Genomic DNA, 14,743 nt, shown 5'->3' with positions numbered 1-14,743 from the left:
ACGGTGTCGTGCTGCAGGTGCACCAGGTTAGGGACAGATAACAAGGGCGCTCTGACCGGGGGGTGCGCCCAAAGCCAAGCCTCCGGCTGTGCCTGAAAAGGTGGAATTTAATCACTTCCCACACAGGAATCCCGTAGGCAAGCACAGCCCGGTTCCTGCGGTTCTCCCACAGGCTGTGTGCTTTACTCCCCCAGCACGGGGGACACCGAGAGAGCTGGGCTGGGGCAGCCTGGGGAGAAAAGGCTTCTTAAGGGGAGATCTTAGAGCAGCTCCAGTGCCTGAAGGGGCTCCAGGAGACCTGGAGAGGGGCTTTGGACAAGGGATGGAGGGACAGGACAAGGGGAATGGCTTGAACCTGCCAGAGGGGAGATTGAGATGAGCTCTGAGGCAGAAGCTCTTCCCTGGGAGGGTGCTGAGGCGCTGGCACAGGGTGCCCGGAGAAGCTGTGGCTGCCCCATCCCTGGCAGTGTTCAAGGCCAGCTTGGACACAGGGGCTTGGAGCAACCTGCTCTAGTGGAAGGTGTCCCTGCCTGGGGCACGGGTTGGAGCTGGAGGAGCTTTAAGGTCTCTTCCAACCCAAACCAGGCTGGGGTTCTACCATCAACACCCTCTCCCCATGTCTGGAAAGCAGAGTTAGGGGATGTCTGGGTCATTGAGAGAACCCGAAGCAGCCTCTGGGATGATTTGTGTTGAAATTCAGCCATAATGTTGAATTTCCCCCTCAGCTCTTTGATTTTCACATGAAATCTTGGAGACATGAGCAGTGATCAGGGAAGTAAACATGGACCCTTCCTGGAGGGCAGGCAAGTGTTTATTTGGCTCAAGCATTCCGTGCAAGGGTTAAGTTACATTTTGCTTGGGGAGGAAAGGAAAATCTCTCCAAGTAATTAACTGAAGATGCTGACACTAATGAAGGGGCTTTCAAAGCTGGGGCTGGTGGGGGGTGCTGGAAATCCCCTGTTGAAGCAATGACATGAGGACCTTAGGAGTGCTTCTGCAATTAGGAGGCTGAAATGATGTTGAACATGAAGTTAATCCTGTTATCTCTCCAATATTGAGCAAACTGCTTGCTCTGGAGAACTCCATAATGGGATTACAGCAGTCAGTCTGGCACTTCGACACTCCCTATCTGCTCAGGGCTTTTTTCTTCTTTGGGATCAAGTAGTGCTCAGTGTCGCAGGAGTTAATTTTGGGAGCACCACTTTTGCAGTGGTGCTGGGTTTGCGTTTGTGAGTCTGATACCAAACACCCTGTTGCCCTGTGAAGCCATTCACTCCTCCACAGCAGAGATCCCTTGAGCCCATCCCTAAATAAATGTTTAGGAAAAGAACTGGAGAACAAGGACATGTATAAAAGGAGACTTCCCTTCGTCATGCCTTCCTGGCATCAGGAATCTGCAGTTGAGTTCCTGTGCTGGAGACTGTTCCCAGGCCATCGTCTTTGCACAGTTCTGGTTTGAAGGGCTCACTTTGCAGCCATGAGAGCCTGTAGCAATTGTTCTACACAAAAACAACTGGTGGTGTTTAGGAAAGGATTATCTGGAGTTTGTTTTGAAGCAGCCTCATAATTTGCAAGGTAACTGATGGCAGGAAAACAGAGGAAACAAACCCCTCATGGAGGGAGGAGAGAGAAAAGCCCTAACGTGTGTTCAGTCACCCCAGTGTTCCTTACAGATGGGATTGTTTCCCTGTTGAGCCCACAGGCCTCCAAGTTTTAGTGGCCTGACTTCTTCACAGGGTTTGGCATGAGCTGGAACAGCAGCGTGGTCGCTGCCAGCTCAAAGCGTGTCCATGGTTGCAGCAGGGCAGGATGGGGACCTCAGTTCTGGACAGAAGTCAGGGGCCAGCTAGCCCTGCTGCTGGTAAGGTCAGGGATTTAGGTGGTGGTGGTGGTGCAGCTTGGGGGAAGCCCTGGGATTGCCTTTGGAACCTTTTTCAGATGCAAATCCAGCACAAGAGCTAACTCCCTATTTCAAACCTAAAGTGCCTGGAGAGATGGTTTGGTGTTTACACACCCTCAATTTGGTGCACCCATTCAAATGGCTGCTCTAATGTATCCTTACTGTAACTACTGCTTGAAGAACGTGCTTACAGGAACTGTGGCTCTTTATCTGTGCACCTCTGAGCATCTGATAGGATGAGAGACCCTGTGATGTTGATTCAGGTCAATTCAGTCCAGAGAAGCTGTGGCTGCCCCATCCCTGGCAGTGTTGAAGGCCAGGTTGGACACAGGGGCTTGGAGCAACCTGCTTTAGTGGAAGGTGTCCCTGGCTGTGGTCAGGGGTTGGAGCTGGAGGAGCTTTAAGGTCCCTTCCAACCCAAACCAGGCTGGGATTCTATGAAATGTACGTGGTTTTCTCAGTAGCTTCCCTCTGGATCCCTTGAAGGTAGCTCTTGCTCATTCTTCCTGCAAGCTGTAAACCTCTTAACTTGAGTTTTGGTGCCACTCACTCTTGCATCTTGATCTTGAGGTGGGAACTCTTTGGTGGATGTCAAGGCTGGGAGTTCGTATTGATACTTGCCTCTAAGATCTTTCTCCTTCACCAGCAGCATTGAGCGTTGGGAAGTGTATGTTGTAACCTCATGGAGCCATGGGATGTAGCATGGTGCTCCCTAATCTACATGCTTCTTTGATCTAAGCCCCTATCTCAAGGTGTTTGATGTAGGTGTGAGGCTTGCAAAGGCTGCTATGGGCAGGAGCTGTCTCTAGCCCAGTGTCTTGGGGGTTATCTGCACTGCAAGTGGAGGTAGAACTGCAGCTCTCATAACCCTTCCTGGGCTGGCCGTGAGCTTGTTAGCTCACATACCTGGCATAGTGGTGTGTTACAGCTCTTACACTGTAAAATGTGTCTGAGAAGGTGAGTAAATATTTGAGTAGCTGCCCTTGCAGAGTCCATGGCCATTACATCCGTTAGCATCTGAGCTGGCTGCTCCAAAGCTGGTCCTGATGGGCTGCAGTGTGGTGCTGGGCTGCATCAAACCTCGTACTAGCTTAAACCAGGACAATGAGGACTCTGGGAATGTGTGGAGGGTCACATCTGCAAGGGGAGGAGCAGCTCTGGGAGAAAAGCTTCTTGCAAGGTTCTGACGAGCTGTGCCTCCTGAACTGCTGGTGTTACCTCATCTCTGGACATTTCCTTTCATTATACAACATGGCCTTGGCACTGTAAGCAATTGCCACGGCATTGTCTCTGCAGCTCGGTGAGTCAACTTGATATGTAAACAGCATTTGGGTTTGGGGACCCGATCTGTACATCTGTCCATGTCTTGGGATGTCCTGTACCTGTTTGTGATCATCACGTCTGCGTTTTGGGCCTTGTTCTGGGGTGGCTTCTGGTGCTCGTGCTTTTCACAAGAGCTTTTAGTGCTGGTAGAAAATGGGAGGAGCAACAGGGCAGAGGTTGGGATTTCAGGAGGAGCTTGAGGGGCTTAGAGCAGCTCTTTTGGGCCTCCACAGCAAGGAGGTTCCCAAGGGGTAAGGAAGGGGATGATTCACAACGCAAAAGCCAAGCATCACTTTAATCATGCTAGTAACAATCTTTTACTCCTTGTGTTTCAGTCTGAAGCCTTGCTGCTGCTTGGAGACACCTCAATGGTTGAGCAACAGTAAATGTTTGGAGAGTTGAGGTTGAGGTTCACTCACTGAGCTGATTGCTCTGGTCTGGGTGTGACCGTGGTCTGGATCAGCCACTGTTTAGGATGGTCCATGGTAGACCTATGAAACATACATGACTAGATGAATTTCCTAAGTGTTATCTTGTGCCTTAAATAGAGAATAAAGCTTGTATCAACATGAATCACAAAGTTGATAAACTGGAATGGTTCCTCTTGGAGTTGTCTTTGGGTATTGGGCAAATACTTATCCACGTTGTTTCAAAAGGCATATTTGTGCAAGAGAGGGAGGTCAAACCTGCAATTACCTGTTAGATTCACTCGGGTAGAAGTGCCTTGTGAAAACACAGCACGGTTGAAAGGAAGCTTTGAAACCTGCTGTTTGTGTGTGTGAATCTAAGGCTGGGCTTTCAGATGCCAAATCTTAGGCGAGATTTTCAGTTGCACGGGTGCAAAAAGGGTTTTTCTGGCTGCATTTCAGTGCCTCCAGCCAAACCTACCTGCTGTTGCTTTCCATTTCTGATCCGTAGCAGGGAATTTGGGCTTCTCCTCCAGATCTATCAGCTCGGGGTGAGCAGAAGCTGAGGTTGTGCCTTGCATTTTAACAAGGACCTTCTAGCCTGGTCAAGAATGGAAGTGGAGCAGGTGCGGTGGGAAGTTGGGTGTTCCCCAAAAGCTAAACCAAGGCGCTTTTGTAAGGTTCCCTGGGCAGAGCCAAGGGAGGGAAGGATGGTGGGATGCCCTGGCACTGCCTGCCTTTGTGTAGTGAGTTGGGGAAGAAATGCAGCTTCAGCCTGAAGAGCTTGAGGTGGTGGAGGATAATTGGGATTCTTCGCCTGCAGCGAGTGGCAGAGGGAACACTGAATTGCTTTGCTGCGGTTCCATCTTTGGCTGTGAGAGCCAAGCGCACTCGCTGGAATGTTTGTGAAGTGTTAAAAAGAGGAAACAAGACTTTGACAGTGAAATCTTTGCCTTTCTTTGCAGCCTGCATGTGGGCAGAGAGGCTTTCAGCTCCCTACTTTGGCATCTCGGAGGATTAGCGGTAGGAAGAGAAATTGGGGATGCTGGATCTCTTAATGACTCAGAGCAGGGATACAGGCCTGTGGACCTTGGCCTACATGTTGCAGACTAGCTCCTAGATTTAAATATAGTGGTACCTCTGAGGGTTAATTTCCAGTTAATCTTATGTTAGAGGTTTAATATTTACTTATTCTTGCTGTTAATTTCCAATCTCCAGTGTAGTGCTTAACAGAGTTCGTCCCATCAGTTTGATGGGTGACATAGATTGACTTACCTCTGCCAAAGGACCCAGCTGTGTCTGTACAATGTCTGTATAAAACTCTAAAGTCTTGTGTGGGTTAGGTTTGTCCAAGAAGGTAGTTTACTACATGGAGGATACGTCTGTCTAGTCTGTACTGCAGCCGTTCACTTAGGAACAGCACCATATCCCTGTGCTGTGCCAGGCTTAAAAGCATGTGCTGGGTGATGGTTTGGAAGGAGAGGAATGTCTCTTTGATTTGTGCTGAAGCTCTGTGAGTTTTGTCCTTCTTCATCTCCAGTGTTCTGCAGCGGGAAGCCTGAGGAGCTGTCAGTTTTATGGCTTCTTCTCTGAGTATCTTAGTTTTTGCTGTGGGAGAGGGTTAAACAAGAGTTAAACTTGATGCCCGGCCTGTTTCTTCCCCAAACAATGGAATCATGAATGTAATTTTCTTCTCTGTGTTTTTGCTTAATGTGCTCCTAATAATATAGCTGGAAGTGGCAGATGGGGATCCTGCCTCCGAGTGCTTCACTGTTGGGAATATGCTGATGCTTTGCTGGAATGTGTCCTATAGCTGAGCTGCTTTTTGGCTTCTGACCAGTGTTTCTTTTCATGCTGCTTCAAGGTGCTTCAGAAAGTAGTTTGTCAGCTTTGGAGATGCCCTGGCCTCAAGATGGCAGAGCCATGAATCACCCCCGTGATCAAGGTAGCCAGGATGGGACTGAAATCTGTAATTTTGTCAGGATTCCATTCCTTAGCATTCCCTCAGTAGTAAACAAGCAAATACTTGGCACATGTTGTCATTAGAGAGGCACTGAAGATGATACGTTTTCAGTACTGGCTAAAACATGCTCTCATTGAAAGCTGCACTTCCTCTGCTGGATATTTTGGCCTTAAGCTCCTCTTGTCCCCAGGACCTACTACACAAGTTTCTTTAGCCTGGTCCTTGTGATAATGGAGCGATCCCTTGGGTTCCTTTCCTAAATGTGAGGCTGAACATGCCCTCAGCTCATTGAGCAGAAGCTGCTGTTGAACCCAGAGCAATGCTCTTCCTCCAGCTGTGCTCCATCCCAGTCAACATCTGGGCTGCTACAGAACATGGGTTGTTCACCTTCTCCACTCCCAGCATGTACATGGTGGCACCAAGACAGTCCCTGATGTGCTAGATCCACTCCCCTTTGCTTTCTGAGACTGAGCAGCTGCTATTGCTGTGCTCATTGACGGGGACAAGGGGACTGGAATGCTCTGGGAAATAGGAGTTTCCCTGTTGGAAATGTCACAGGAAGCACAGAGGAAATCATGTGGTTTAGGAGTGGTTACCTCACTTCTCTGTCTCATCCCACCCAGCGCTATTCCATCAGTGTCCAGGACCTAAACAATGCGATGCCAGCTGCCCTCTGAATAAACCATCTTCCATTTCCACACAAGCTGTCGGGCTGGCTTGGAACACCCCATGAGGAGAAGAGGTTGGGTTGGCTTGTGACCTTTCATTTTGCCTGCCTGCCTTCCAAGCCGCTTGCTTCCCCTTGGTCTGCTGTTGTAATTAATAACTCTTCCACATGCTCTGGTTGGGAGCACAGCCCAGAAATGGTCATCTCTGTAGGTAGCTAGAGCTGTTCTGTGTCTATAATATCTCTCTATTTCATGTTCTACGTGCTCTGCCAAGGCTGCTGGGGATTGCTGACCAACACTGTGGTGAGACACCCTCCTGGTGAGATGGACCCGTGCTGGTGTTTCAGACACCCCCAGTGAGTAGAGAGCCTGGGACATCCCGTGGCTCCTGCTGACTCTTGCTGCTGGGCTCTGCAGGAAGACGCCCTGAATGCTGGTTTCAAACAGACAGCTCCAACTGCAGGGATGGGGACAGGCAGGAGAGTCCTTTTTCGTGTTCCTCTGGCTGAATCATGGGACGTAAACGTCTGAGTCACGGCAGATGAATGTGGTGTTTCACGTCGGTGTGAACTGAAATGTGAACAACAGTGCCTTTATTAGAGGAGCTAATATCTGTGCTCATTATGGGCTTCATTAGATTTTAAAGTGAAAATCCAGAAGAGTTCCTTTTACAATGTATATAAACAGGCTATTAACATGGGAATGACGAGGTTTTAATGGGATGCTGGGCTGGATGGAGAGGAAATGAAACTTGGGAGGAAAGTGATGTACCCCACTCTTGGGCGTTCACTGCCCATAACCAGTCATCTTGTTTCCTTTTAGCCATCTGACTCCTGAAATCCTGTAAGATTTACAGGGATAACTGGGATTTCTTTCTTTTTAGAAGCTCATGTTGAAGGGACTGTTGCTTTCCTTTAGAAAGCTCTTTGCTATTCCGTGCTGCTTCTTCTTATGAAGAGCTTCACGTGTCCCTGAGGAGTGAAGGCACTGCTCTGCTTTCTTCTGGTTACTGTGCAGCTAAGTTAGATGGTCCTTCTGCAGTGTTATGAGAATATGGGAAACTTGTTCCTTGTCCTGGCTTGAAATGTGACTTTTCCTTTATCCTACATACCCAGATGGACAGGACAAGGGGAATGGCTTTGACCTGCCAGAGGGGAGATTGAGATGAGCTCTGAGGCAGAAGCTCTTCCCTGGGAGGGTGCTGAGGCGCTGGCACAGGGTGCCCAGAGAAGCTGTGGCTGCCCCATCCCTGGCAGTGTTCAAGGCCAGGTTGGACACAGGGCCTTGGAGCAACCTGCTCTAGTGGAAGGTGTCCCTGCCCATGGCAGGGGTTGGAGCTGGAGGAGCTTTGAGGTCCCTTCAACACAAACCCCTCTGGGATTCGATGTTTTTTCTGTATCTCTTTGCTCCTCGAGCACCACAACCCTGCGTTTCAGAAGCCAATATTAATGCTTCTGGTACAAATACAATTACAAGTGTCTTTGCCAAATAGTTTTGTTGTTCTTTGTGATGATTGTAAATTTAAGCTGATGTTTCGTGTTTTACTCATGTAGAAATAAGGAATCGGGCATGTGATTGTGCTGTTGTGTTTTAACAACCTCCCGTGTGGCATCTCTTCTGCAGCAGAGCTTTGTGCGCCCTTCACTTGCAGCAATGCAGCATCAAATGCAATGGCTTCAATCCCCTTGGCAGGCAGGCAAGCCTCAATGCAGTGTTCAGCATTCTGTAGCATTTCCAGGTGCAGGGATACTTTTTCCAGGCCTCTTTCCAAGCTGGACAGCTGATTTACAGACTTGGAGAAGTTGCCCAGCCTCTATCTCCCAACTTTGTGTGCCTTTGCCAGATGGCAGCATACTTCAATGGCTTTAAAATGGCTTTTTCTTTGTTTCAAAGCAAAAGAGTCTTCAATGAGGTGGAGATGCCTGAATCAGGGTGTTAATTGCCCACAGTGAAAGTCAGGAGTACTTGGAAGACTCACTGCTGTGGCTGACCACAGGCAGAAACAGGCTCCTCTTCCAAGCAGAGAGATGGCTGATGGTGGGAGGCCAAGAAGAGCAACGCTCTCAGGAATGTCCGTATGTGTTGTGCGAGGGAGGACGGTGCTATTTGCCCCTCCGCCTCCTCGTGTCTGCTCATCTCTTGTTCCTCCACCTGCTCCTGCCACTGCGCTCTTGCTTTCTGTGGGCATGAGGAAAGCGGGTGCTGCTGGAGGGGGAGAGGGTGCAGAGATGATGCCCTGCTTCCTCCTGGGGTTTTATGGCTGTGGTTTGGAAGAGGGGAACGGATTGAGATGAGCTCCGAGGCAGAAGCTCTTCCCTGGGAGGGTGCTGAGGCGCTGGCACAGGGTGCCCAGAGAAGCTGTGGCTGCCCCATCCCTGGATGTGTTTAAAACTGCTTTTTCTTACATGGGAGAGAGCAAACCTGGATGTGCCGGATGAGTTCAGGTTCCTGAGTAGTCACTGGTGTGATGCTGCAGCTGAAAATTGGTTTTCCTTTTCCCCTGAGTTAAGATGAAGCTTCTGGATGTTGAAAGGTTTTCCCATTCCTTCGTGTATGGTGTTACAGGGGTTGGGAATGGTCTGTAGCTTCACTGAATTCCTGACGCACATCTTGGTGGAAAAGTAAAGAATCCAAGTGGATATGTTGAAACTCTGGAGGTCTTTGTTATTGTGATGCAGGTGGTGAGGGGGGTATTTGTTACCTTGACCAGCAAGAGCTGACACACACGTACAAGGTAAACTCTGCTGCTGTTAAATGTAGATCGGATGAGATGACCCATCCTGGCTCCTACCTTCTTCCTGGTAACTTCAGGGGAGAGAGGAATTGCTCTGAAATTGTATTTTCATTATACCTCTGGCTAGATGCATATCAGCTCCGGCACTCTTTGTAATGCCCTTTATTCAGGCTCTACAACAGTTAGAGCACCACGCGATCTCGTTCATTACCTCCTTGCTTTGTGTATTTTGCAGGCTCAGGTACACAATTCCCTCCTTATCCCAGGTGGGAGGTGAAAGCCCTCCATGTAGTGATGTGCCTGGTTTCTCCAAGCCCTTCCCTGAGCAGATTCCAGCAGTCTCCCTCTCTCCTCACTCCCGGCTTTTCTCTCTTCTTGCTAAACTTGACGCGAGGAAGGAGCGAGGGGTGTTGATGATTTGGATTATGCAGCTAAGTGGCTGGAGCATGGCTGGTTGTCTCCTCCCCTTCCTGAGCTTCAGCCCTAGCCAGCTCGGCTCTGGAATGACAGGCATTCTTAGGGAGCTGGCACGGACGCCTATTTATGAGAATCAAGTGCCCGGCCATGGGTTATGGGGAGAACAGGAGCAGTGCTCAGCCACCGGACACCATTGCTTGAGAACTGGCAGCAGCCTCGTTCTTTCCTAGCCCAACGTGCGGATTTATCACTTTAAAGGACTCAAGTGCTCTCTCAGGGTAGACTTTTCCCCCCTCTCTCCTCCTCCCGCCTCCTCCTGGGGAGCTGCTTTGGAAGGGAGCTCATGGGGCAGCCGCACTTCTCGAGACCGGTCAATCCAGCTGCTTTCGGTGAGTAATGGAGGCCAAGGGAGACGTGGAGGGAGCTCTGGGGCCGCGGCAGGATTGCAGGTGAAACAGAGGAGTTGGGAGGAGTGGAATGTGGGGCTTGTGTAACCTGCGCCCGGCTCGGGAGCTGGGAAGAGAAACCAGAGCAATAACTCCCATTTCCTTCCTTTCTCTTACTCATGTCACATGCAGTCACTGTGCAACATGTTCTGCTGCTCTTCAGGCAGGCTCGGAGCTGCTGGGTTTAGGGATAGACTCTGTCCTGCAGGGGACATCAGCTTTGCAAAGCACTTGGACAGCAGTACCCTGAGTGGGGTAGGAACCAGCCCTGGTCTTCCCAGACCAAAGCTGGGTGGAATTGCCTCCTTGTGTGTAATGCCACCCAGCTTTTTGGGCAGCAGTAGTAGCTCTGGGGAGAGATGGGGCTTGTAGTCATCTTCCTGCTTGTTTTCTCTCTACCCTGAGTAACAGCCACAACTTTGCTTTACATCCTGGGAGTAGCACTGCCACCAGAACCCTGTGGAGGTCTGTTATTTCCAGGTCTCTGTCTTAGATGCTCTTCCCAGCACTGGGAGCGGGATGCACTGACTAGAAGAGGAGGCTTCACACGTGTTGTTCCCCTTTCTCTCATAGCAGTGTGCTGTCTGGGCTGAGGTGCTGACTTTCAGCTGTAAAGTCTGATTCTTAGAGGAACACTTGATGTTTGCACATGGAGAGCACCAGAGATGGTGGTGACTTGCAGAGGAAGGGGGCTCACTGGGTGGAATGACATTGTCCTCTGCTGGAGGCCATCAGAGCTGGTGTTTCTCAACTGCTCCTTTGCTGTCTGAAGTCTTTCCTCAAGGCACAGCTTGAACAGTTTCTACTGAGTTAAACTGTGAACTTGAAGAGATGGTTCTTGACTTGCCTTTGGCAGGATGCTCTGTGGTGACTGGAAACCTACAAAACACAGGGAAGGTGAGGGCTGGGACTCTCCAATGCTGTTTGGTGACCACAGCCTTTTACTGCTTTAAGGTCAGGATTCCCATCTCTCCTGGACCAGTCGGGAAACACACATGTTAAAGCTGTTACAAGAAGCTTAGAAACATTTAACCTCAAGTGCTTTATTTTGGATGCTTTAACCTTAACAGCCCTTGAAAGAGTCTTTGCTTTGTGAGTTGGAGCTTTTTGGATTCTTAACTGCTCTGCCCGGCACAACAAAGACGAAGAGGGGAGTGGAATTACTCCTCTGCTTGTGCATCACCACTGTTTTGGCAACGGGAGGGTTGTTGCAGTGCCCTGTCAGCCAGCACAGGCTCCGGGTTGGAGGCAGTTGGTCCTGCTGTAGGTCCAGGCTGTACTGCAGAAGGTGCTTCTGAAGGTGGGGTGATGCTGACCCTTCTGTGATAGCAGAACTCAATGGGAGCATGGGTAACTTGGGAAAAGAAAGGATTAAGCAGAAGTGTTGCTGCTTTGGCCACTAATGTGCCCAATTTGAGTGCCCTTTAGCTCTCAGATCTAAGTATTTACATTGTCTTTTACCCCATAGCTCAGTCTCCTTGCTGCAGTTTTGTCTGGACGTGAGCCTTGAGGCAGTGAGTGTGAGACAGAACTGCCCAGTGAGCTCCTCATGAAAAGAAACTCCGGGGATTTGTGGGAATCCTGGAGTAGCTACTACGATAAGGGCTGGTTCAAGTTCTGGATGAACTATGATTTGCAGCTAGAAAGAATCTGGCTTAAGCTCTGTGCAAGTCTGGTTACAAAGCCAAATCCTGATCCTTCCTCGCTTCCTTTGTGAGGATGTCTCTTGCTGAAGATACAACCCGACAGGTCTCACGTCTCTGAGAAGGGCTGGAAGCTGCTGTAGCACAATCCGTGGGGAGATGCCTCTTTCTTTGGAGTTAAAGTCTGCATCTAGCTCTTGGAGAAAAGCAGCATGTTCTCAATCTTCTAACAGCTTCAAGTGTGCAGCCCTGGGGCACACGGACCCTTCATCCTGCAAGGATTGGGCCATTTCCTCCAGGAACACTGGGAATCAGTAGTTTCCCTCCCAGGCATATTGCAATATAATATGAATTGTCAGCATCTGGGATGCAATTCTTTGATGCTTTGTTAGGGTCTCTCACTTGGATCTGAAGCCATTGTTTAGCTTATGAAATGGTGTGCCAGTTAAAACAGAACTTCTCCATAGCCATGTTGGCTTTTGCTGGTGTGTGGCCCCAGCTGAAATGACTTCAGAAATGCACCAGGACTAACTTTGTAGTCACCTACACTAGATGCAACTGGTTTCATGGACTGTTGCAGGTATCTTCCCCATGAGAGAGGATCCTGAATGAAAGAAGAGATGATCCTTGATGAAAGAAGTGCTTTTTGTTTGTTATATTGGTACCTGAAGTCTCTGCTGTGCCTTTTTCTAGGCTCATAATATGGTGCTGTATGGAATGGGCTTGATCTGTGGAGAGCAGTGGTTGCTCTGAAAGCCCTCCCATCCCTGGCAGTGTTCAAGGCCAGGTTGGACACAGGGGCTCGGAGCAACCTGCTCCAGTGGAAGGTGTCCCTGCCGGTGGCAGGGGTTGGAGCTGGAGGAGCTTTAAGGTCCCTCCCAACCCAAACCAGGCTGGGATTCAATGATCATTCTGTAACTGCAGGCTCTTGCTGAGTGTGTGATGAGCTTGGAGACCAACCACGAGCCTCCAGCATCTTCCACTGAAATGGTTTCTCGTCTCTGAGAAGACCTCATTTAACCTTGTTCATAAGTTTGAAATGGGTTTTCCTGCCCGGAACCACAGTGAAGGTGGACATGGACTTGCCATGCAGGTAAACAGCCTTGGTGCTGAGCAAGGACCAGGGGAGGGCATCAGCTTCCTGATGCTTCTCACCCTTCCCTTGAAGCCCGGTTCCTCTTTTCTTGTTCTGTTTCTTTCCCTGAGCACTGAGGTTCCTTCCTAGTTCCCCAGTGCATGGCCTGGAAAAGGAGGAGTTTCTGCCTTGCAGTGCAAAGCAGCCTAAGGCCCATCCTGTTCCTTGTAGAGCAGAACCAGGAGGCCCAGAGAGCCACCTGGGTGAGGGTCCCTTTGCAGCTTGGGCGGGAAACATCCTCTCTGCACCATGGCATGGAAATTGGAGCTGGAAATGTGCTGTGAATGGAAGGGGAGGGCCTTTTCCAGGGAGTCTAATGTGAGCAATCACGGAACAATGAGGTGGTTTAAAATCCAGATCAGTGAAGCACCTTCAGCTGCTGCTCCACCCACTGATGAGCACTAAATGTAATTCATCATTGCATCAGAACAGACTGGTTTAAATGTCTGTGTCCATGTGGTAATTGAAGATGGTAAAAGAGTGCTGTGGAAGGGCACTGCAGGCTCTCCTGTGCTGCAGGGATGGACAGAATGAGTCCCATGTTCTAGCGGGGAGGGAAATGGCTTTCATGGAATCACAGAATCCCAGCCTGGTTTGTGTTGGAAGGGACCTTAAAGCTCATGAAGCTTCCACTAGAGCAGGTTGCTCCAAGCCCCTGTGTCCAACCTGGCCTTGAACCCTGCCAGGGATGGGGCTGTGGTTCTCGCACTGTTGCTCAGTGGCTGTTCACACCATTTACTAACGAAGATGATCTGGACCATGGGTTTATGCTATGGAGGAGTATATGGTGTGCTTGCCTCCCCCTCCTGTGTGGCTGGTTTTAGACATGGAACTGACTATAAACCAGCAGAACTGAGTGTTTCCATGTTGGACAAGTCCTGATGCACAGCACGAGCCTACAAGCTGATGGCTCCGTTCATTAACCCGGGACCTGACGCTTGAGTTTTCTTTTAGTGACTTACTTTGCTCAGTGCAGCACTTTGGCACCTGGGGTGGCAGAAAGCACATCGCTGAGAGCGAGTCAGGGAAGGGAGCTTGCTCTGGGTGCCTCCAGCATGGTCACAGCTCCATGAGAGGTGAGGGAAGGGCTTTGGGACCCACATTCAGTGCCTGGCGAGCGGTTCCCGCCTGCCCTGTTACCTCTGGGAGTGCTTTATTGAACAGGGTGAATACTGATCTGTAAAATGACACGTACAACTGCAGGGCTGATGCTCTAAGTTCTGTGCAAAGTACCTCTTAACATCCAGAACAGAAAACCCTCATCAGACCTGGAGTCCTGCAAGTGAGAGGGGAGAAACCTGGCCAGAGCTGGAAGGAGGGGTTGTGCATTCAAGGTATAGGCTGAAATTAGGTGTAGGCTAATGTACCTGTTAACAATTAGCCTTGGAAAAGCCTTTTTTCTTGCTGCTTGGCACAGTGGCCCTTCCTTGTCTCTTGGTAAGGGAGTTCTGGGCTGACTTTCCTCTTCCTCCATCACTTGGTTAAAGACTGTGCTTCTCACATGTGATCTAGGTGCTCCTCCTGGTTTCCCTTGTGCTGCTGGCATGGTCTCTGTTCTTCTCTGCCCTCTTATTCAGTGATATCCCATTTCCTTTGTGCTCAGACTGAAAATATGGGGTCTGCAGGTAGAGCTCCATCAAACAACTCATTCTTTCCTGGCTTCCCCCCTCTCCTATTCCTTAATTTGCTCATCCCCATGTTGTCAGGAATCTGTTGTTTCTTTTCCCATCTGGGTTTGTGTCCTTGGTGGCTATTAGTAGGCTATCTCACAGACACCTTATTAGCTCTTTGTCCTATGTGCAAAATGGCTTTCCCGTAAAATTCCTTTCCCAATCTTTTAGCCTCAGGAGATGGGATTCTTGGCTCAACTCCCCATGTTGCCTGTGGGGTATTGTCTTTTCTGCAAGGCGTGTCATACAGGCTCCTCTGAGGTTGACTAAAAGGTCTTCTGTGCTCCCAGGAGGCTTGAAAACCCCACAACCTTTGACTCGGAGGCTCGAAAACCCAAGCTGCACACGTGCACTTTGTACCAGGGTGCTGGGCAGGACTTGCAGCACGGGCTTGCTCTCCATGCGGTGTGTTTCCATGGAGTTCTGCCGAGCAGCTT

General features: G+C 49.8%; 1 protein-coding gene across 1 annotated transcript in view; it reads left to right on the top strand.

The window, feature by feature from the left end:
• Positions 1–9,755: 9,755 nt before the first annotated feature.
• Positions 9,756–14,743, top strand: part of PHACTR4 (phosphatase and actin regulator 4) — a gene marked incomplete at its 3' end in the record, with an annotated part of 18,290 nt that continues 13,302 nt past the window's right edge. Inside the window, 1 exon segment of the mRNA XM_010017981.1 lies at positions 9,756–9,801. Within this exon segment, the coding sequence (XP_010016283.1) occupies positions 9,756–9,801 (46 nt within the window).

This window comes from Nestor notabilis, unplaced genomic scaffold (genome assembly GCF_000696875.1).
Source record: "Nestor notabilis isolate BGI_N333 unplaced genomic scaffold, ASM69687v1 scaffold29077, whole genome shotgun sequence".
Classification (NCBI taxonomy): domain Eukaryota; kingdom Metazoa; phylum Chordata; class Aves; order Psittaciformes; family Psittacidae; genus Nestor; species Nestor notabilis.
Note: the sequence above shows the minus strand (reverse complement) of the source record. Positions and strands in the feature narration are given on the sequence as shown.